At 45.2% G+C, this 24,001-nt stretch overlaps 1 protein-coding gene and 1 long non-coding RNA gene across 3 annotated transcripts; one reads left to right on the top strand and one right to left on the bottom strand.

Annotated features, from left to right (window-relative positions):
- Nucleotides 1–2,250: 2,250 nt before the first annotated feature.
- Nucleotides 2,251–3,686, top strand: LOC133220667 (uncharacterized). The gene is made up of 3 exons (XR_009727772.1): nucleotides 2,251–2,510; nucleotides 2,980–3,105; nucleotides 3,460–3,686. It is a non-coding gene; the product is annotated as an uncharacterized LOC133220667 (long non-coding RNA).
- LOC133220666 (E3 ubiquitin-protein ligase RBBP6-like) lies at nucleotides 2,829–16,662 on the bottom strand. Of its 2 annotated transcripts, none has more exons than XM_061368928.1 (12): nucleotides 16,195–16,662; nucleotides 14,936–15,032; nucleotides 14,510–14,551; nucleotides 13,829–13,865; nucleotides 12,521–12,601; nucleotides 10,243–10,337; nucleotides 10,057–10,147; nucleotides 8,875–9,014; nucleotides 8,150–8,319; nucleotides 7,297–7,400; nucleotides 6,680–6,865; nucleotides 2,829–3,117 (listed from the first exon to the last, which is right to left on the bottom strand). In XM_061368928.1, exons 1-12 carry the CDS (start codon nucleotides 16,358–16,360, stop codon nucleotides 2,980–2,982), a joined length of 1,347 nt encoding a protein of 448 aa, XP_061224912.1. In that variant the 5' UTR covers nucleotides 16,361–16,662; the 3' UTR covers nucleotides 2,829–2,979. The 2 variants fall into 2 exon arrangements, with proteins under 2 accessions (XP_061224912.1, XP_061224913.1); XM_061368929.1 differs by lacking the exon at nucleotides 2,829–3,117 and adding an exon at nucleotides 5,797–6,599.
- Nucleotides 16,663–24,001: the final 7,339 nt, after the last annotated feature.

The following is a 24,001-nucleotide window of genomic DNA, read 5'->3' as shown; positions in this document are numbered from 1 at the left end:
AAGTCTCTTTCTATCTTTCTTACAGGCCCACTTTAAGAACGGAAAGGCTGCAATAACTATTCTAGGATTAATAAGGTCTCCCTGGAGTCTTCTTCAGGCTGAACAACCCCAACTCTCTCAGCCTTTCCTCACAAGAGAGGTTTTCCTGCCCTCTGATCATTTCTGTGGCTCTAGTGCTCTTCAATTTACTTAGTACCTAATCAATGGCAGAAGTACTGCCCATCTGCAAGGTCAATGGGGCAAGCCTGGGCTGCGCAGAATCAGTGCTCACCGTGCACCTGGCCAGCACAGCCCTTTCACAGGAGCAGGCCCAGCACCCACTCTACCATTGGTTTTGAGGGTACATCACTGCAGCTGCCTCTCTCTTATTTCCTGTTTCTTATTTCTTTTTAGTTATAGGAAATACCCAGAGTAGGAAAAACCACTTTGTTCATCATTTGCATTGCTCTGCAGCTGCACACAGGGGAAGCTCTCCTGCTCATGGGTGCTGTGCCAAGAAGCCGCCTGGAGCAACCTGTTGTTTGTCCCCTGCTGCAGCAGAATTTGCTGTGAAAACAAGATAAAAAGGCTGTGAAATCCCTCCAACAACCACAGCAGCTCCCGCTGCCGGCCGCTGACACTCAGCACCATCCTGCCCCATCAGGCACCCATCCTGAAGGAAGCCTGTCAATAAAAAACCCTGCAGGTCCTCTCTTTTTCTCATTCCCCAGGTATTTTTGTTGTCCCCAGTTTTTCTAAGGCTTGTCCCAGCTGGAATCAACATCCTTGCCAGCAGCCGGGGCACTGCCATGACCCAGGAGCTCCAGGGCTGTTGTTCCCCTTTCAACTCTGATTAAAAATGAATAAATAAAATCAATCCTTTTCCGTGTCTGGATTCAGAGAAGGCAACGCCTCTCTTGGAGGAATGCAAGGGAACAAAAGCAAACCAAGTGTAAAATAAAACAGCAACCCAGGGTTTCTGCAGCTTCTCAGCAAGGCAGGGCACTGGGAGGGGGTTCCTCTCCCAGGTGGCAGAGGGTCCTGGGATTCTTTCATCCGTGTCCTTTGTTTAAAGCCAAATTAAAGAGGAAAATGAAGCGAGTGGGGCTTTTCGCCACCTTGTGCTGCCTATTATTCATGAGCCCCAGGCCAGCCAGGCTGGGCTGGTACCACCACCACCAGCAGCTCCATTTCCCATTACAAGCTAATTGTCCTTTTACTCATTAACTCTGATAGGACTTGCTAATTTTCCTTGATATTTTTCTGCCCCTCAATCTTTCTCAAGAAGTGCTCCTCAGCACAGGACACTGGGTGCTGCCCGTGTTCACAGCATCAGAGCAGCAGTTAATGCTGCCCAGACTCAACCCTTTAGTTTAGGGGCAGCTTCCAAACATCTGGTCTGGTCTCACACATCAAGTTCTTCTCCAGCAGCCCCGGCCTGCTCAGGGCTCCCAGGTCCTGCCAGCTCCAGGAAGAAAATGCAATTCTGGGCTTAGTTTTGTAAAGTCACCCAGGGCAAGAATGGCCCAGCCTGCTAAAGCCCAAACAGGGGATGGGTTTATGATGATTTATCTTAAAATAACCACATAGGAGCTGCTGAAGCCGGGTTTTCAGCCCAGTGGTCCCAGCCCTCTTCCCAAAGCAAACATTACAGCACTGAGAAACAGAAGACTCTAAGGTCTCCCCTTCAGGAGCCTTCTCTTCTCCAGGCTGCCCCAGCCCAGCTCTCTCAGCCTGTCTTCAGAGCAGAGCTGCTCCAGCCCTCGCAGCAGCTCCGTGGCCTCCTCCGGCCTCGCTCCAACATTTTCATTTCCTAATGGAGCTTCCCCTGTACGTGGCCTAGTAGAAGGTGTCGCTACCCATGGCAGGGGGTTGGAACTGGATGTCCTGGTATTGGCTGGAATAGAGTTACTTCCTATTTCACATTATTCTGCATATGCTCATTAGCACCTTTCCTCTTCACAGAGATCTTCACCAGTTTAAGATTTCCTTACGCACAAGTCTGATCCTAGCCCCTGAGACACATCTTGGAACCCCTCCCAGCATTTTTTGGCATCACAGATCAATAATTCAGGAAAGACTGACTCCAGGGATCAGTAGGCAAGCAGTGAGAATGCTGAAAACCTGGAGTTGCTTTGCAAGGTTTACAGGGATTAGTAATTTGTAGTGTGGGTGCTGGTGATTAGGCAAGTCGTCCGGTACCTGAATGATGGAAGGGCATAAGGACCCTGTGTAGAGGCACATTTGTGTGCTCCAATGGGGCTGGGGCATGACATGCTCATGCAAAAATATTTGTTCTTGTAATTCTACCCTTTGCATCCTAGCCTCTTGCCTTGGTCTTCATGGGTCAGCTTGATTTTTTTGTGACACAGGCTTGGGGCTCACCTGTGGGCTGGGGCTTTTGCTGGCTGACGCCAAGGCAGCGTTGGATGAGGCCATAGAAGGGTGGAGAAAGCTGGGCAGCCACTGCAGCGCCAGCTCTGGAAAATCGCTGTGTGAGCCCCAGCCAGCAATTCCCACTCACCAGCCAGGTGTGAGATGAGTTTCCCATGCTCAGCCAGTCTCAGCCTAGCGCCTGGGGCAGCCATGGTTCCTTCCCAGGGCTGGATCCAGCCTGCTGCAGTGATGCTGGTCCTGGGGCAGCGATGGAGGTCTCTATCCTCCTGGCATTGATACTAATCAATGTGGTTTCTCCCATGGCTTCACAGCACCCAGAGCAATGCCCCAACTACCCATCCTCTCGGTGGCCATCCCCATCCCAGCTCAGCCGCCTGCAGGGTGCCAGGGGCTGCATTAAGCCCCTACCCACTTCCCACTGTGCAAATGACTGCAGGCAGAGAGAGGTGCTGTGAAGAGAACACCCAGACCTTTTAATGAATGGAACAAGAAACAGGGATGGGGAGAGGGCTGGGGGAGGTCCTTGACCATCAGTGGTGTCTTCTTTGTTGGGGGGACCTTGACCTTGAACACTGACGACCATGTGACCTTCTCCTGGAATAGTCACGACTCTTCCTTCTGCTTCTTCTTGGATACTGCAGTGATGGCAAGTTGGAATGTGAATGGGAACAACTGCATGAGCCGGAGTAGCAGCCAGTGCAGGAAGGACCTGATCTTGACTTGGAGTAGGTATGCGAACTCCTAAAGTAAAATGAAGTACGACAGTGAGGCTTGGATCTTAAAAACACCCACAACACAAACACACACACACACACACACACACACACACACACACACACACAAATGGAAGTTAATTCAAAACAGTCATTCTTGCTAATTTTTTTCCTCCCAAACTTGGTTTGGGTTTTCTTCTCTTTTAGCTGCTAACTTAATGCTACTGCAAACTGAAGAGCTAAACATAGCCTCCAGTAGTATTACTCAAGCCATTATGTAGGTTTCAGTTATAGGTTTAAACTAACAGTAAAGTGTATGACTTTAAACTAACACAGTAAAATACAGCAAACTGTTCTTACTGACACGCAGGGAATAAGGAATGTCCAGCTGATGGGGGAAGGAACGTCAAGGGAATGATAACAACTAAGGAGGCAGTAAGTAAGACCAAGGATGCAGACCTTCAGGATAACAGAGACCGGAACGCAAAGAAAGCAAAGCCATACCTCTGCTAACTCAGCACTAGGACCTTGCGAGCATGCGCAAGCAAAAATGTCACTCAGTAAACACAGTCAGGCAGACTGTGGGCGACCATCAGAGACCCCCACTCCGCAAGAAAGCGCATGTGTAATTGAGATGCAGATATTATAATTAGCTCCTGGGAATCTCGTGAATATGGAAATGCCCTCCTGGAAAGACTGTAAATATGCATGAGTATGCTGAATACAGAGCTGCTGCCGGCAAGGAACGGGCACGCTCACCTTTGTGGAACTGTTTGCGTGTGCGCCCAGCGCTGCAATAAAGAAAGCTGCTTTCTGAAACTCCACATTGAGCCTTAAGAGAGTTTCTCCAATGGACTTCTGCGGACAAAACTCTGGTGCCCGAACATGGCCCCTCTCCCGTGCTTCCTGCTGACCTGGGGACCCTCTGGGGCCTTCACGCCAGTGTTGGGGATTTCCCTGAAAGGAGCCACAGATCCCCGGACCAACTCGGGACCTCGGCCAGAGCCTGACTTTATTGCTTTAGCAAGGCGTTCTTTTCGGTAACTTGTCCCCGTGAGTCACAGGGGATGCCCTGTGCAGCGGGTAAGGATTTGTTTGGCTGTCTGGATGTTGCACTTGGATGGAGGTCAGGAACACTGCCTCCAAAGGGAGGATTTTGAAGGAATCTCCATTGGGTTGCATTTTGCAGCATTGAAAACAAATTGGTGGATCCCCAGGTGGGCTCAGTCACTCAGGAGACTTCGATAGTGTTGTAATCAATGGTGGCCATTGTATAGGATGGAGTCTGGGGCGAAGTGGCCCGTGAACAGTACAATTCATTATAATTGGTTGGTTTGCCAAAGTGGGATGGAGGTGAAGTGGGATGAGTTATGGTATATTGATTTATTCTTTGATTGGCACAGTATTTCGGACTTGTGAAAGGGGTGTGTGCATATGTCTACAGATCCCATGGTATTAGCACTGGAGGAGGATAATAACAAACCGCTCAAGAGTCGATGTTCTGCGTGTAGTATTGGTAAGTGGTGTGTTAGATGTAGGTAGGAAAAAGAGAATGTGGAATTATTACTTGGACCACAAATTAAAAGAAGGAAGGAGCCAGGGTGGGGGGGGGAGTGGGGTGGGCAGGTTTGGATGCAGATGGGAAGAGAGCTCTAGCTCCATCATGAGGTGAACAAAGAAAGGTGCTCTCCGAGGTATACAAGCTCCTTACGCCAAGGAACAGGGGTGGAGGGACTGGTGACTAGCAAGGTGTCGTTTTCTGTGTCAGATTTATGAGCCTGGAAAGAGTTAGCCGGGCCCTATAGGGAAGGTCCTGAAAAAGTAACTAAAGTGATGAAGCCGATTATGAGAACACAAGATCCAGACTGGAATGATTTACAAGTAGGATTGGATACTTTGGTAACGTATGATGATAAAGTAGAGTGCTGGCAAAAGCAAGGGAGGAGGCAGAAAAGATCCATACGCAGGGGGCACAGGGCAGTGTCAGTGGACGACCACTTTCCCTCCACAGACCCTACATGGGATCCAAATGTTCTGCCTGAGCAGGGATCTATTAACCAAATATCAGCGGTTGGTTTTGTTTGGAATGAAACATAAGTATAGAGGTAAGGACCCTGAAAAAGGTGCAGCACAGTTATCTTACCTTTTTTATTGGTCAATCAGACCCAGGTATTAAATGCAAGCTGCAAAAACTGGGAGGGACAGACTCTCGGTCACTCAATAAATCACTGGAAACAGCCTGGAGCGTATACAGTAACAGAGGAGTTGAAAGGGAGATGGAAATCATAGGGAGGAAACAAATGTTGTTGGCTGTTGCTCTCACCCAGGAAAGCAGGAAAGGGGGGAGCGGCCTGGGAGGAAGGGGTCAGAAAGAAGGATTACATGGAAAGGCTTGTGAACAGACTGCATGCGTTGCACTTGGAGAATGATGAGAGTGCAGTCCGTAAACAGAGGGAGCACTGGAAGACAGAATGCCCTCAGAGTGAAAATAAACACCGGAGATTTAGTGGAATGAGAGGGCCTGCCCTGACATACTTTAGATGAAGATTGAGGAGGAGCAGGGGAAGATTCAAAACCCTCCCCAGCAGAGCCCCTGGCTACAGTTAGGTTGGGGAATGATAAAGGAAAATTTCTTGTAGAAACAGAAGCTACTTTTTCTGTTCTAAATTCTTGTAAAGTGCAACTTATCTATATAGAAGCTTCTATACAGAAAAGCTATCTGTAACAAATCTATACCAAAACGAAGGACTAACGTGACGCAGAAACAGGCTGTTCTCTCTCCAACTGAGAGAAAGCAGCTTGGCCGTTTGAGATGACTAAGTGGAAACAATTCAGAATTGTCATAAAACGACAGCACTGATTTTTCCAAGAACTGCCTCAATCAGTATCAACTACGTTGTTAGAACAAGAATGTTGGACGCTGATTTCTACTGAAAACCCCATTTCTTCAGCCCTACTCAGCCAGTAATCCAAAGCTTTCCATCTGATTCTTTCATTGTATGTAATTTTTATATGTACTAATGGTTGTCTCAAAAAGCATCCTTCTTTCAGTCTTCTTTTTAATCATGTACCAGAGTTTTAGTTGAAATAATCTTGCTGCAAGCACGCATCCCCTTTCTTATAGGCAATTCAGACTGAGCCATTTAAAAATCAGTTACCAGTTGTATTCCCCGCAGCTCTCTGTGCACACTTATTTGATTATCGATCAGCTGTTGTCTAAGTCATACGTTACAGCCTAGGTTACCAGTAGTTACATATTGAATTTCTATAGCACACTTACAGTTCACAGCTTGTTCTGGCACCTGGTGCGTGGATGGCACTGTCTGCCCTCGGAGGACCTTTTGGAGAGGGGAGAAGAAAAAGAAAAAAGGCCCGTTCAGCTTATATGAAGGTAATTTTTTAACACAAGTTCTAAAGCTATCATTACTTACCAGCTGTGGGTACCGATTGCCCTTGGGAGCCCAGAAGACTTGGTAGCACTAGCTGTCTTCGTACAGGAACTTGAGAGCTCTTGTGAATAAACGCAAACAGCTGCAAATTAAGCTCTACTGAAATCCTGGAGTCACCGCATATGTGGAAATAAAGCTTACCTTCTCTTCCAACAAGCTGCGGATTGACAGAGAGGAAGATGGAGGCAGTTCAGCGGCAGTCACCAAAGCAGCAGGAGGGATAACAGTCGTGAGTGGTGCTGCAGGTGGTGGCGGCTGCTGCTGCTGCTGAATCTGCTTACGGAGCCTTTTTGTGTAGCCAGCTCCATTTCTGAAGTTGTTCACAGCCTAGAGGCAGAGGAACATTTTATAAAGGTAATCTGAAACTTCAGCAGATACACCAACAAAACCTCCGCGGAGTAAAATTACTCGTGTATTCCTGGAAATGCTATCAATCCTAACAGCATTCGACCACAGCTATCTAAACACCACCACATTCAACACTGATGTCAGTGAGGGCTAACTCAGGGTATCTGTATTTAAAATACTACAGTGTTAACACCAAATTTGAAAGTGAGGTGATGGTGTTAAACAGAAGCGTGACCTGAATTTGTCAGATTGTCTCTAAAGAGCTGTCAGAGATAATGTGTTTGAAAAGTAAACTTAGCCTTATTCAACTTAGCCTTGCTTAAGGCTAAATTAATGCTACAGTAATATTGTCTTCTCTCTCAGCTCCTTACAAGCTCTTTGTACAACTGATGTAAAACTCATCACACTACCTGGCGTAGGCTCTGGTTGGCAAATAAAGCATCAGGAGGAACATCTGTCTGATGACACGCTGGGCATGTATATTCCTCAGACTCCAGCAATGCCGTTCTAATACCTGTGCATAATTAGTATAATCACAATACAATAGTTTTTAGCCAAAGTAAGGAAAGTTGTTGGGTTCTAACCAAAACACGTGTATGATTCATTGGTGAATGTGGTCTTGAGTGTACAGCATGAAGCTACAAATATTCAAGAGTGTAAAAAATTACTAGTATGCAGCAAATAGTTCCACAGTTTTGACATTTCACTGTTGTAGTATTTGAAGATGGACTGTGGGCTGTGTCTTCATGGTTCAACTCATCCTTTTTCCACTATCCACTACAGCAAGAAGTCATGGACCCCAAAGTTAATGAACAAAGCACATCTCAAAAACAAGCGTTGGTAGGTCTGAGTTCTGAAGGTTTGAACCAGCTCTCCCATGGAGAAGAATGTGGATTAAATGCCTTACTATCCGTTTGCTGTAGACCACAGTCAGTCACCAGAGATGGCTGTATAATTTTGTATGAGAGGAAGGGCTGTGGACAAACATTTGATATCTAATACTGTAATCACCTGCACAGTTAGGCACTCCTCCGCATGTAAAGAGGATGTAACTGGATCTGTAGAAAGAGAACCAGGTTTTCTGCCTTTTCTTTTTTGGTGTTTTGGTTTTTTTTTACTTTATACGAGACGAGTCCTTTCCTAGTAAGGGTATACTTAGGTTTTAATTAGAACAGGTAACAAAGAAATCTTGTTATTGGCTATGTTTGCTTTCAGAAGATCAGACGTGATGTTTTGAATTAACAACATGGGAATAACACTTACATTCGTCACAATAACTGCTTCCACAGCAGGGAAGAATAGCTGCATCAGTCATTATATCTTTACAAATGAGACATAACAGCTCATCCGGAATAGGACCATCAGAAGAGTAGGAGGATGGCTCCTCTGGTAAAAATGGAGGCCTTTCCCTCTTTCCTCTAGCATAAGCTTCCCTGGAGGGCATGTGGGGAAGGAAAAAGAACAAATTTAAAGATGGGTAAAGGAATGCTTTTCCGAGCTTTGCATTTTATCAAAAGAAGATACTGGATAGAATTCTTCTCACTCCACATTAGCCTTCTGAACTGTCGGCACTGAGCTGAAACTACTTTTCTATAGCCATAACTCTGTAAAATAAAAACTCGGAGGGGGAAATCTCAACCCAACAGCTATTGGTTACAGTTTTGTAAGAGGCTTTTGAAACATAAACCAGAAGCAAAATGAGCTCTCAAAGAGAACGAGTCCCCTGCCAACACTACCGAAATGTTTTGCAGAAATACAGATCCTTGGTGCACCACAACTTGAACCAGCTTCCAGGGGCATGACAAGTATGAATGACCACCCTCTTTTTAGAGGGGCAAGTGTCACAGGTCTTAAGGTTAAAAGGCAATGACTGCGCTTCCTCTCCCGTAATTACAGGTGCAGTCCAACTTGGTGGCATGGCTACTCAGATGTTTATGCATGCTTTCTCTCATTCGCCTTTTGGTCAGTCCAATTAAATCCATATTTACGCATTAATAACCGGTATTGCATATTTGCCAGTGTTTGTCAGCATTGCACCCTTCGTGTTGGGATCTTTCACCTCTATCATGAAACTACTTGGAATTCCTGTGCTCCTTTTCAGTCTGGGAACAGACTGGACATTTTTGTCCTGTTAGGAAAAGAAATGCAGACATACCTCATCTTAAGACCTACACTTAAAATGACAGTTCAGTGATGACTGTAAGAAGCAAAACCCTTTAAATCCTCTCCTTTTACCCAGCGTGAAGGTTGTTCAACTGAAATACTTCTTTTCCTAAATGAACATGGCCAGGATGTTCCTAAGTCAGCTATTGTTCCTAAGTCAGCTTCTCAGGGAAGTGGTGGAATCACTATCCCTGAAGTGTTCAAAAGAACACGTAGATGAAGCCCTTAGTGACATGGTTCATGATGGATTTGGCAGTCCTGAAGTATCAGTTGGACTTGATGCATCTCTTCCAACCTAGCTGGTTCTCTGATCCTGTGAAAGGCTTAAGCAGAGTTTTGATCCGAGTCGACATTCTTTGGCTCAGCAACAGGTTTCTTAAGGGTGAAATATCCCTTGCCTCATGATGCACTGGGAGAAGAGATACAAACCTGCTCCCCACCCCCCCACCGCCCCCAAAGCACAATTCAGAGGGAAAGCTTAAGTCAGGGCTCTGGGTCAGCCACTGGAGAAACATCTATTCACCAGCTATAGATGAAGCTTGAATTCATACCTCATGCGTATACACTCAGGGACTAATGTTAAAGGGCATGAATACTCAACCAGGGACTTGTGTCAGTAAAACACACAAATATTCAGTAGATGGGGTCAACAGAAACATCTTGGTTTCATACAAAATCCTGAAAACGTGAACTGTCATTAAAAAGAGTTAAACCAGAAACATTTCCAGTAATATTGAAATACATAAAAATATGCATGTAAACTCACAGACGAAAAGATCTATGGACTTATTTCAGGTCTGTGGCTTAGAAAAAAGAAAAAAATTACATTTATAATCCCAGCTTTCCCTTGAACTTTGAAGGGCTTTTCAGCATTGCCATGTAACCTCTGTATTTCACCTCAAGAGAAACAGTTCTCAATACGATTATTCCTGTATTTGGTACTTGACTGCCACGGTCAGAAATTAAACAAGGTCAGAAAGTAACACCAGAAGTCCCCAAAACCTTACCCCATTTCTTGGGCAGTCCTTTCTATAGTGGCCAGGTTTTCCACAGTGAAAGCAAATGTACGATGGTAGAGGTGTACCCAAGGGCTTCTTCCTGTGACTGAAAAGGTTTCAGGAAGAAAAAGGTATGCATGTGTCTCTACACAATTTTTCCCATAATCATCAAAGAACTGATTTGACATTATCAACGCTTGCTTGTCTGGATCATATTGATGCACAGACTGTATCATCATGGCTTTTATTTTATCTTCTTCGAAAGCATTGGCTTCAGCCAGGTTGGCAGTCTGTTTAACACGGAATTATTTGACACACACATTAGAAACACATGCAAGCTCACCCAGCCAAAGACAACACGGCTTGCTCAATCCTGTAAAGGGCACCACAATGCTAGCTGATGTTGCCTGAAAACAGATGCTTCTATAAAACACAGTTGTCCTGAGCGTGCGCTGGGGAGACTTTGTGCTTGTACAGGATGCTTATGTGCCCGCTAGCCTACTTGAAAAGAGCGTTCTTGGGCACTCAAAACCTTAGGCTTGACATAGACTTGTGTAACCGATCCACTTTTCTTCCAAGTGGACTGAAGTGATCAGTAAAAGAAATGACACTAGCAGTAGTTTTCAACTGGTTTTGAAGCTCCAGCCCATTTGAAGGAGAAGATAGCTACTGTGCATTTAATTGAGAAAGATTTCTGCAAGTTATAGTATTTACATTTTGCAGCACTGAAAAGAACACACAGTGTTAGTGGCAGGGCTGTAGTTTTTGCTTCCTGAAATTCAGCATCAGACACAAAAGTGCTGAAAGGAATCTTTCTGATCCCTCAGCAAGACACAAAGTTCTTTTCAGTAGAAATGTGACCATCGTGTCCTGTAGGCAATCCAAACTGCATTTCCTCCCCTACTAACTTCTTCCTACTAAGGGATTTAACTACAGAGAGCACAACCTGCAGGCTTTTCCTGGGGACTGTGTCCTTTTACTGGACATATTGTAATACCACCCACATGCAGAACTAGATCTTGAAGCCAGCTGATTTTTCTGGTGTTTTTATTACACGCTAGTCCATATACAAGAAAGGTCTAAGGGAGTGCCTGTAAATGATTCGGACCTGCAACCACCCATCTTTCAGATCAACCATGTATGTCTTCACTTCTACACGCATTCGTTCACAAGAGCAATCAACCAGTTTCTGCATTTTATTAAATGGCTTGTTCATATACACAGTTTTTTCTTACCAGTTATACGATCCAGAGGGACATCTATGAAATCATTTCCATTAACGTTTACAGGAAACTTTGCAGACATTTGACTAATTTGTTCGAACCCAAACAGTTTACAAAACATATCCAAACCCCACAAAACATTACTAGCAATAGACCAAAATTCAACTATGGCATTTATTGCACTGTAATAATAAAACAGAAACTAGTTCACAGCACACTGCCCCTGTGCTAAGCCAGCCTGAATAATGTGTTTCGAGTAAGTAACAGTTTTGAGCTGCTTTATGTGTTGTTCATGCATTTCTCAAAAGATTCAATGTGCACACCACTTGGACAGTTTTTCACATTTGAGAGTCAAACTTCACATGGGTTTACAGAACCAAGGACACACGCAGGGACAGCCGAAGGCCCCAGATTTCATTTCTTCAGTGAGAGAGGGAAGATGCTGCCAGTGGAAAGACCTCTCGTTCTTAGAAATGAACTCCTGCCTCTCTTCTTAGGAGAAAGAACTAGCTCCCATCTTTTCCATTTAATTGGCTAGCACTACGCTTTTTCACAAAGGGCAGTCATTAGTGTCCTGCCAAAGTTACACAGTGTCGAGCCAAAAGAGCAAGCAGTTCCATCCCAAAACAGGCCATTGCAACATTTTCAGCTGGTCACATCTGCTAATACACCGTAGATACACACTGGTACATTCCTCTAAACAACCAAGTACACAATTTACACAGTTGACACGGTCTGCACGCAAACAAATTTGATTGCGTTCTCCACTGTCCAGAGGCTGGAATTCACGGGACTGTGCAGTGTTCAAAGAATGCTTCTATGCCTCTAATGCCATTGCCCAAGTTCCAGAAACACTTCTACTTCAGCTGCTGCAAACTGCCCTGAAATGTCCATACCACACAAGCCAATTAAATTCTTTTGTAAAAATGCTGTTAGATTCCAACACAAACTTAATGAAACATAGGAAAAACAGTAAACAGCTTCTGAGGTACTGCTGCTTTATGTCCTGAAGATGAGTAACGCTGCAACATTACGTTGAGGCTGAGAAGGTACTCCCCTTCTGTCTTCCCAAACTGGCAAGTACTCTTTACAGCACAGTATCGAATTAGACGTACTTGTTAAACTAAATACTTTATTAAAAATTAAAGTTTTGTTCACATTACAACAGTTATCCATCTATAGACTGCAAGTGAGGCTTAAAAATATGAAGGAAACACTGAAGTATTTTACAACAATACATACATACACACCTTTAAAAGCTGGGCCAGAGAAACAGACGCAGAAGGCTCATCATTCATCTGTTCAGCAAAAAATAAACGCATATTCAAGTTCTATAATCAAAACATAGCAAGAGTTAACCTCTACTGCAGTCTGAAAATCTGCACTCTATCCTCTGCGTGTCACTGAAAGAGGCATTGCCAACCTACTGTAATTTGTATTTGTTCAGAATAAAGTCCAAACCTGTGACAGCTGAAAAGTGCCTGTGTGGCTAATGAGACGAAACTAAACTAACCAACTCGCTGGAGATGGACTTACTGCTCCAGAATACCTCAGAGAGGGGCCCTTGTGAAAAATGCTGAAGTTTATTTGAGAAGGAAGCATCACTACAGGAAACTTACTTGCAGTGTAGTTTGTAAATTAGTCAGATAATGTCTCATCATTTAAACATGCATTTATACAGTTATGATTTGACGAATAACTGCAAAGATGCCAAACTCACCATACCCCACCAAACCCAAACACCAATCTGAACCATCAGCCATAAAAGTAACCTGCCAATTTGTCTAGGAAAAAAAGAAACTGCTCAAATTACTGGGAAAAAAAAAAAAAAAGTTTACTATGACAGAGTAGCCTATAAAAATGGAGAAGAAATATTTCTTGTATTTTAATAGACCACAGGACACACTCTCCAAATCAGTTTGGGAAGCATGAGAATTTTTATTCTTCTTCTTTCTATCAGACCAAACCCAATCTTTCCTGACGATGAAAGCATGGATTCAAAGCACAGTCATGGCATTTTTTCCTCCATTGCAAACATACTCCTCCCTCCCAGCTGCCTACGCCTGTAGCTTGCCACAATGAAATCCTCAGGCCGCTGGTTAGGAATGGGCCGCAGTGTTTGCAGAGAACTACTGCTGAAGTGCAGTTTTTACAAAAAGCACAGAAAAGGCTGTACAAACTCACAACATTACTAACTACAGGCAGACAGATCTCGAATGTGGCACCAAGTTCAGTTGTGCACACCTGGAACCTGCGTGAACTAAAGATGATCAGGCACTATCTGCACAACACAAAGTCACACAGGACATATCCTAGCATATGCAATAGGAAATACCATGCATTACTAGCCATAAATCCCAACATTCACATCAGAACTCTGCAAATTGATGGCGTGACTCAGTTTTCACTATGATGAATCAGTGCATTTGAATTACACTCTGGACTGTGTTTTACTGGAAGATAGATGAAGTTAATGTTTGGAAAATTAATACAAGGCTACATTGTTTAGAATTCAGTGCAGTGCGTAGAAAAACGGGTGAGATCGGGTTTTTACATACTGCTTCTGATGTTCTGCTCGCTGGCTCAGTTCGACTTCTAGGAGGAGACAGAAAGGTGATCAGAACTTAAAATAAAGCACTTGTACCCAACAGAAAGCACCAAAAATCAATTATAAAACCCGAACATCAAAACATTATGTTCCCATAGCCTAGGGAATATGGAAATTTATTTGTGTACACAAACTCTTACCTCTTGGTCATTCAGTGCAACTAAAAAACCTCCAAAATCCCATTTCTACTTTGTCACAAAGTCAGACTTACAGATACAGAACACAACAGTGCAAGAGAAAGTCCTCAGATATTTTCTCTGCCACATCAGTATCAAATATATCAAGTCTCTAGTACAGCTTTGTGTTCTTAAATAATCAACCCTCAAACTATGAACGTAGCTTCAGGCAATCTGTACATCCCTAGTATTACAAACAGGTGTCACGTACAGTACTTTAGTTTCTATGGCAGAACAGTGATAGTCTTCAAAGGGCAAGTTTACTTCAGTGAAAAAAAATCAGTCATCTGACAAAGAAATAACAAAACTGTCAGCAGCTTAGTCTTTAGAAGAGTGTTTCTTTTGGAAGCCCAAGCACTGTGTTCAGGTATCTACCATGCTTAGCCATGAAAGTGCCAAAGTACTAGACATGTTACATACGCTTTATTGACTAAAAATAGGAATAGAAATGTCACCTGAAAGAAGCTGCTCCAGGGATTTTGTGTGACTGAGGAGCCCTGTGACCAAAAAAAAAGTCTTAATTGCACTGCACTGCAGAACTCTCTTCGCTACAAAAGCCATAAAAGTGAACACATATAACAAGGAATCTCTCCACGCAGACAAAACAGGATCTACAACTTGGTTCTCAGAAAAATTAACCCCAAGAACAAACCCTATAGAATCATTTTAAAAGTTTCCACTGTTGGAGTTTGAACCCCGTATCCCAGCAGGCCTAAAAACATAAGTCTGCTTTGGGACCGATACATGAAAATCTACTCAGTGACAACAAAAACTAATGGAAGCTTTAACAAGAAAGATACAATCTGAATGCCTCAAATGCATCACAACAGTTCACGCACTGAAACCAACAGCCAAGAATGCAATGCTGTGTGGACACTTACGGAACATCTGTTTTGCCGGTAGCTTTAACTCCTCCAGCAGGGATTCTTTTGACAATTACTGATGAGTTTTTAGGAATCAGGGCATCTTCTGTGTATTCTGAAACCAACAGAAGTACAGAAAAAGACATTCAAAAGGACATGTATTAATACATAATTAGCTACACAGCCCTTCAGAGAAGGCCTCTACAGATACAGAAGCCAAATTTCGTATGTAACATCGTGCCTTCATTGTCTGAACGCACTAACAGTACCTTTCAAGACATTTTCAGGTTTGATAACCAAACGCCAGCAGCTAAATCTTTCTCCTTTTTTAAAAACAGTTTGAATGCCAACATCAAAAGGATCTCAGAGGTCACTACAGGACAGCCTGCTAATACAGGCGGGGCTTTCCTGAACTAACTGAGGTTGCTTTTGCTTCTATTAGGCTACAAAACTGATAGATCTCTGGAGAAAAACAAACCACCACAAAGTCTCACCTGCATAAACCAGGTTCTAAAGTCTGACTAGCTTGCTCTGAAACAAGCCAGGCATTAGTAAAAGCATGAAAACTCAGATGCACTGCTTTCGCCACTGTTAACTGTGTCACTTCTGCTGTTTGTGCTCCAGAGTGAACAAATGCAAAAGAGAGCCTGTCACCTTTCTCTGTTTCTTGGAGCTTAATCCATCCAAAGCCACACTTCTCATCTGCTCAGTGCTTTACATTTGTTTGATCAAGTCTGACACTAAGATTAGATCCAGCCACACCTAGGCTCCATCAGGAGTTTAGAAAGCCAGGGGGTCCACTCTGAACTTTGTGTCTCAGTGGGAGGGCTTCCTTTTTTTCATCTTTGGTTTCCATGCCAATCATTTTAGCTGGATTCTACCTTGATTTTATTTTTTGACATTCCATTAGACATGAACCATTGACCAAGCCTGAGACTAAGGCTAGATCTAGCTTCACCTAGGCTCCCCTCAGGGGTTTAGAGCGCTCGGGGCTCTCTTCTGGACATTGTGACTCAGCCTGCACATTTGACAAACTGGTGTAGCCAGCAGGATGCTCAATCAGATTTCATGACTCCACCCCACTTAATCCCTGGCACTGCTTACCCTCTTGGTGCTCCTGCCACCTGGCAGGATGGGCCCCAGGCTCACTCGTGCTATGTGCAGATGAGCCATAAAAGGCAGAATGCGGCTTCTGCTGGCTGTGACCATCATGGGGTGCTCTGCAACGTCGCCAGCCAGGACATCCCCAAAGCCCTGCACATGCTGCGCACACGTACCTTCTTTGGTCTGGGCATTGCTGATCTGCAGATCACAGTTGGCTGCCTTCAGCTTCTCCTTGCGCATGATCTTGCACTTGAGGTCGCAAAGGGAGATGTCGAGGCCACTGAAGGTGACCGTATCATAGTTCAGCTTGGAGAAGAACTTGTAGTGAATGCAAGACATGGTCGGGGCCAGGCAGCGCCTGCTCCACTACCGTGTCTAGCTTGGCAAATGACAGGTAGAGGCCTTGCAGCCTCTGCCAAGGTGAGGGCACGCGGCAAAGCCCACCGAGGGGGCTGGGGTGAGCAGCACGGGCTGAGCTCGTGCTGGCCAATGGCGTTCAGAGGCTGCAGCACTCTGCCACAGCCAGGCCCTGACACATCAGGCAGCCTCGGCTGACAGAGCCTCAGGCCTCCATCGTGGCGTAGTGAGGCCCTGGCTTTGCCACCTTAACAGCTCCAGGCTATGGCCCTCAGCAAGTGAGCTGTGCTGTGTGTTGGCACCTGCCCCAGTCCTCCTCAAAGCCCAGGGGGGGAGAGTTCCCCAAAGCCCTAGCTGGCCTCAGTGTCCTCTCCCGCATGCAGCACTCCGAGGCCTGACCAACCCCTACGGCGACTCAAGCACCTCTGCCCCAGTTGCCACAACACAGCACACCCAGGCTACCCAGTGCACTGTGACAAAAGGCTCGTGTCGCAGAGGTCCAAGCACCCCCACCCAAGCAGGGGGACCCGTCACACCTGGGCCTGTCACCACCCTTAGCTGCACCTGTCCCTGCTGTCACCCCAGCCTGACCTCACACAGTGACCACCCTGTCATCCCCACGCTGTCACTACAGTGACCCTCCCGTCAACATCCAGCCAGGTTGAAACATCCTGGGCCGGATGCAGCCCCTCTGTGGTGCTCAGCTGTCCGTGCCACGGAGCCAGCAAAGGCAGGGGACATAACGAGGTGCTTGAGCACATCTTAAAGAATCACAGACTTCAGCGAAAGCAGCCAACAACCATTTATGTTTACTGCCATCAACCAATGGACTTCCCCAGTGTCACACACCCATAGTTGCTTGAACTCTGCAGGAAAGGACTAAAAAGTAACAAATGAACCACCAGCACTGGGAGAGGCCCAGGTCAGAATCAGTATCTCTTCTGATCCCCTCACTCTTAATTACATCTCAGTGAAACCCTTCCCTCACCTCGCAGCACAGAGAAGGTACGGCAGCAAGACCAGCTGCAGGGATGTCGTGGTCAAGAAAGAAGCAGATGGAGGACAACGCCACACAATTAGAGCTGCTTTGCAAAACAGGAGTATATGTGTGTGTTGAGTAGGCACTGGTCAAACCACTGAGCGCTTGAAAGGTGTAAGAACCATGTGTAAGAACCACAGCCTGTTTAGTCTAGAGAAGAGGCGACTGAGAAGGGACTGTCATCAATGCATATAAATATCTGAAAGGCAGGTGCCAAGAGGATGTTGCCAGACTCCTTTCAGTGCTACCCAGCGACAGGATGAGGAGCAATGGCCATAAACTAAAGCACAACAAGTTTCATCTCAACATGAGGAAGAACTTTCCAGTGAGGGTGTCAGAGCACTGGAACAGGGTGCCCAGGGGGGCTGTGGAGTCCTCCTCTCCGGAGACATTCCAAAACCACCCAGACACATTCCTGTGTAACTTGCTCTGGGTGGCCCTGCCTTGGCAAGGGGTTGGACTGGAAGATCTCCAGAGTTCGCTTCCAACCCTAACAATTCTGATTCTGTAAAACCACAATTGATGCCCCACAATTTGACTGGTACACCTCATGGCCATGAATAGAGAATTACTCTTGAAATTCTGTATTTTGTGTCCTAGCCTCTCTCCTTGGACAGCACATGCCTTTGGAAGAATTTTTAGACGCTACTCCTCTCCCCAGTCTGAAAGGTGTCCTCCAAGGCACTGCCCCTGTGGAGGCCCAGAAGCCTTCTGTTCATGGGGGGGAGACTTTACCTCCATCATCGCACTGTCCTCCCAGGAAATGATCACTCCGGAAGGACTCTCACTGAAAATGTAACTTGACTAGCACTGCTGTGTGATGTGGGTCAGGTTGGCTATGGGGACTGGGCAAGCCATTCTGTGATGAACTGGAGACAGTGGCAGAAAGTCCAGGGTACCCAGCTGCCAGTACTGGGGCTCAGCAGGCTGCAGGACACAAAGAAATTCCCAGCTGCTCACCAGTGCTGCTGACAGACATCAGGGTTTCTTGAGATGCCACTGCTGGTCAGAAGGCTACATGCAGCAAAACATCTGTCCGCGTGATGAGGTCTAAAGCAGAAAAACACAGTTACCAAAAGCATCCACATGCACAAGGGACCCCTCCAGCTTCTCCCCCCAAAAATCAACTGCATCCTTAGATGCATGATTTAAGCAGACAGAGGCTTCAGCAACAAGCCCAAGAACTTCTGACTTGTGCACCTGGCCACCTATTTTCAGTGCACGTTGCAAATGCTCTCAGGCAGCTCACTACCCTGATCCAGGTTTTAGAAAGCTGCACAACTACAAACCTCCTCCACTTACACCCTGAGCCACAGAAAAGCACACACAGCGCAAGGGGGATGCGCTAACACCCTGGTTAAGACATTCACTGCTCACTGGGCTGCTCCAGGTTGTTGCACTGGCATGAAAGGGCACATTGTACTGTGGGACAGGAAGGCAAGGGGCAAAAGGTTACACCAAACCCCTTAACCCAGCAATGCCACCACAGTCTCTGCATCATGCGGTGTCTTTTCTGAGATCTCAAAGAAGCAGCCGTGTCTAATATGCCTCCTGGGACAGGGTGCACAGAAAGCCTCTACCGGAGCAGAAAACAGGATCCTTACTGGGCTCTCAGCGAAAGTCCTCACATCCCCAGGCTGGTGGGATATCAGCAGCACATCCGCACCTTTGATGGTTGGGGTCCACTACAAAGATGGTTTCCATTCTGTCACATCCTCTGAGCTTTAACAGCTGGCAGAGCTGGTTCACCCAGGGTCTCGGTACCACCCAGGCACATCACCTGTAGTCCAGCAGTACAGCTGAAAAGACCCTGATGGCCTGCGTTAACACTCTGGCACGTAGATGGGATGTAAATACTGCCAAATCATCTCTCAGTTGCAGCAGAGTACCAAATTTAGCAAAATTAGCCTTACTTCTGATGAAGCTTTCCTTACAGACAGCTCATCTTCTTTGTTTATAAACTATAGTAAAGACCTGTTCTAGCATGAAGACTCCAACCCTGCCAGCAGTGAAGCAGCCGTTCAGACAAGCTGCACTATTTTTTCCCTCATTCCTCCTTCCTTCACAGAAATCAATCCCTACCAAAAGTGCCAAAAGCTCTGCACAAAGACTGCATAGAAAAGCCAACTGCAAGTGCCTTTACCTGCTACTATTTTATCAGGCAGCGTTCTAGGAAGAAACTAGCTTTTCCCGCTAGTTTTGCTACAGCTTCACTACCTTTGAAGACAATGCTTGTTACATTCACCAAGCCAAGGCAACCTCATAGCTCAGCAAAATCATGCTTCCTGTAAGAAACCTTCACCATAAGGTGAAGACAGGCACGCTATAGGAACAAGTTACTCTCAAGACACTCTTTCAGCCACTCTTCCCTTTGCTTACCAAAGCTCACGGAGCGTTAGAAAACAACAACGAAAAAGCAGGGCTCTCTCTCCCATTGACAGAGCCCATTACACCACGCATTCAGTCCAGCTCCAGTGTGAACCCCAGAATAAGAAACGCAGTCTTCAAGTTTCTGGAAAAAAAAGGAAGAGCTTTGAAGTGGCAAGACCAGAGAATGCTCATGAAAGCAGCACCAGCACCCAAGTACACATGCCTTATCACAGACCACCCACCCCATTACCGAAGTGAGTGATGCCGTCAGTTTACTTGCAGCTCAGGGTCTTATGATCATGAATTAGTGCCAGCAAAGTCAGCTGGAACTGGAGACAGAAAGGAAACCAGATGCAACTGGTCTGATTTCATTCAAGCTCAGGTAAGTTCAATTTCACATTGACTGCGATTCACAGCAGGTGCCAGGCAACAGCAGGACACAGATTCTCCAAGAAAAGCACAGGCAGCAGGACAGGTGAGAGAGAGGGAAAAAGGGACAGGGAGGCAGGACAAAGGCAAAGACAGGCAAAAATAAGAGATGGGGAGCAGGACAGAGTTGGAGGTTAAGAAAGCCAGGGCTGGGCAGCAGGGCAGAGAGAGATGGAAGGACAAACAACACACTGTGCTGCTGACTGAGAAATACCAGCGACAGAGAGCAGGACAGAGTAGTGGTGGTGGGGAACCCTAAGAAGAAGTATGACAGAAAAATGGGGGGGACAGGGCAAAGACAGGGAGCAGGAGGGAAACAGAGAGAAAATGAGAGGGACGGAGCAGGGCAGAGGCGGAGAAAGAGGGAAAGAAGAGAAAGGCAGCAGAACTAAAAGAAAGAGAGAAAAGAGCAGGGACAGAATGCAAGACAAAGTGATGGATCAGAAAACCCTGATGGGCTTCAAGCTCAAGATGAAGGAATGAAAAAAATAGGAAGAGAGAGCAGGCCAGAATGACAGAGAAAGAAGGAAGAGAGAGCAGGGCAGCACTGGAGGACAAAACCAATTGCTGGGCATCAGGACAAGAGAGGGGAAAGAAAAATTCCAGATCAAGAGTGAAAGAAGGCACAGCCAGCTGGACAGAGAGGCTTAGCAAGAAAGGATGGAACAGGGAATGGGATAGAGAGAAACACAGGAAAAAGGGAAATAAGGACATGAGAGGAAAAAAAGGGTAGGCATCTGCACAGAGATGGAGAAAGCAGCAGCACGGAAAGAGGAAGAGAGGCAAACAGAGGGAGAGGGAGCAGGGCAGAGAGAAGGAAGGACTATGGGATTGACAGAGATCACCAAAAGACGTGGTGGGTAGAGGAAAGGTGAGTAGGTGAAAAAGAAATAGGGGCAGGGAGAGCTTGCTAGCAACACCAAGCTGTGTGGTTCGGTCGATACGCTGGAGGGAAGGAATGCCATCCAGAGGGACCTTGACACGCCTGAGAGCTGGCCAATGCCAGCCTCACGAAGTTCAACCAAGCCAAATGCAAGCTCCTACACCTGGGTCGGAGCAATCCCAGGCACAGCTACAGGCTGGGCAGAGAAGAGATTCAGAGCAGCCCTGAGGAGAAGGACTTGGGGGTGTTGCTTGATGAGAAACAGAACATAAGCTGGCTTCAGCGTGTGCTTGCAGCCCAGAAAGCAACCGTATCCTGGGCTGCATCAAAAGGAGCGTGACCAGCAGGTCAGAGGAGGTGATCCTGCCCCTTTATTCTGCTCTTCTGAGACGCCACTTGCAGCACTGTGTGCAGTTCTGGTGTCCTCAACATAAGAAGGACATGGAGCTGTTGGAACAAGTCCAGAGGAGGCCACAAGGATGATCAGGGGCTGGAGCACCTCCCCTATGGAGAAACGCTGAGAACATTGGGGCTGTTCAGCCTGGAGAAGAGAAGGCTGCAGGGAGATCTCAGAGCAGCTTCCAGTCTCTGAAAAGAGGCTACAAGGATGCTGGAGAGCACCTCTTCATCAGGGACTGGAGTGACAGGACAAGGGGTGACGGGTTCAAACTGAAACAGGGGAAGTTTAGCTTAGACATAAGGCAGAAGCTCTTCCCTGTGAGGGTGCTGAGGCGCTGGCACAGGGCACCAAAGGAACTTGTGAATGCTCCATCCCTGGCAGTGTTCAAGGCCAGCCTGGACAGAGCCTTGGGTGACATGGTTTAATGTGAGGTCCTCCTGCCCAAGGCAGGGGGGGTTGGGACTGGATGATCTTAAGGTCCTTTCCAACCCTCACTGTTCTATGATTCTAAAACCAGAGCAACAAACAAGAATAACAACTGAGAGAAAGAGAAGTGCAGGAGCAACGAGCAGCTCAGAGGGATGCAGAAAGAAAGAGAAGTAGCAGAAGCCCTGCAGAGCGATGGAGGAAGCATCTGGGAGCAGCAGACACAGCCAGGGAGAGGAAAAGCAGGCAGGGAGAAAGACAGGGCCAGTGGGATACAGAATGAGCTGCAACAAGCAGAAGGGGCTGGTAGAGTGGGAGAAGCCAATGAAAAAACGAATTAGAAATGATCAAAAATTAGGTTAGAAATGGTCAGAAATTGGTTAGAAATAGCAAGAAATGGCTTAAAACTTTCTAGAAATGGGCAAAACTGGGTTAGAAATGGCCAAGACTGGGTTTAGAAATAGCCAACAACGGCTTCAAACAGGTTAGAAGAAGTTAAAAATAGGTTAGAAATAGCAAAAATAGCTTAAAACGAGTTAGAAATGTGCAAAAGAGGGTTACAAATAGTCAAGGAAGTCTTTAGAAAGAATAGAGGTATGCAAAAAAGGGTTAAAAATTGCCAAAAAGGCCTTAAAATCTTTTAGTAATGTCAAAAGTGGGTTGGAAATGGCCAAAAATGGGTTTGAAAGTTTTACAGAGAGGAGAAAATTGGATAGAAATGTCAAAAAAGTTTAGAAATAGCCAATTCATGGCTTCAAACATCTTAGGGGCAAGTAAAAATGGGTTGCAAATATTTACAAATTTGTAAAAACTAATTAGAAATGGGCAAATCTAGGTTAGAAATGGTCAGAAATTGTTTAGAAATAGCCAGAAAGAGCTTAAAACTTCCTAGAAATGGGCAAAACTGGGTTAGAAATGGCCAAGACTGGGTTTAGAAATAGCAAACAATGGCTTCAAACAGGTTAGAAGGAGGTAAAAATGGGTTAGAAATAGTAAAAATGGCTTAAAACAAGTTAGAAATGGGCAAAACAGGGTTACAAATAGTCAAGGAAGTGTTAACAAAGAATAGAGGTATGCAAAAAAGGGTTAAAAATTGCCAAAAATCGCTTAAATTGTTTTAGTAATGTCAAAACTGGGTTGGAAATGGCCAAAAATGGCTTTGAAAGTTTTACACAGAGGACAAAATTGGATAGAAATGGCAAAAAAAAAATTAAAAATAGCCAATTCATGGCTTCAAACACCTTAGAAGGAAGAAAAAATTGGTTACAAACATTGAAAAATATGTAAAAACGAATTAGAAATGAGCAAAATTAGGTTAGAAATGGTCTATAAATTGGTTAGAAATATCAAGAAACGGCTTAAAACTGTGTAAAATTGGCAAAACTGGGTTAGAAATGGCCAAGACTGGGTTTAGAAATAGCCAACAATGGCTTCAAACAGGTTAGGAGGAGGTAAAAATGGGTTAGAAATAGCAAAAAATGGCTTAAAACGAGCTAGAAATGGGCAAAACAGGGTTAGAAATAGTCAAGAAAGGCTTAAGACAGAATAGAGGTATGCAAAAATGGGTTAAAAATTGCCCAAAATGGCTTAAAATGTTTTAGCAATGTCAAAACTGGGTTGGAAATGGCCAAAAATGGCTTTGAAAGTTTTACACAGAGGACAAAATTGGATAGAAATGGCAAAAAAGTTTAGAAATAGCCAATTCATGGCGTAAAACAGCTTAGAAGGAAGAAAAAATTGGTTACAAACATCGAAAAATATCTAAAAATGAATTAGAAATGAGCAAAATTAAGTTAGAAATGGTCAGAAATTGGTTAGAAATAGCAAGAATCGGCTTAAAACTGTGTAAAATGGGCAAAACTGGGTTAGAAATGGCCAAGACTGGGTTTAGAAATAGCCAACAATGGCTTCAAACAGGTTAGAAGGAGGTAAAAATGGGTTAGAAATAGTAAAAATGGCTTAAAACAAGTTAGAAATGGGCAAAAGAGGGTTACAAATAGTCAAGGAAGTGTTAACAAAGAATAGAGGTATGCAAAAAAGGGTTAAAAATTGCCAAAAATGGCTTAAAATGTTTTA

Source organism: Neopsephotus bourkii, unplaced genomic scaffold, assembly GCF_033783945.1.
Source record: "Neopsephotus bourkii isolate Nb327-2 ecotype Australia unplaced genomic scaffold, CSIRO-AGI_Nbou_v1 NB_1468, whole genome shotgun sequence".
In the NCBI taxonomy this organism is placed as follows: domain Eukaryota; kingdom Metazoa; phylum Chordata; class Aves; order Psittaciformes; family Psittacidae; genus Neopsephotus; species Neopsephotus bourkii.
Note: the sequence above shows the minus strand (reverse complement) of the source record. Positions and strands in the feature narration are given on the sequence as shown.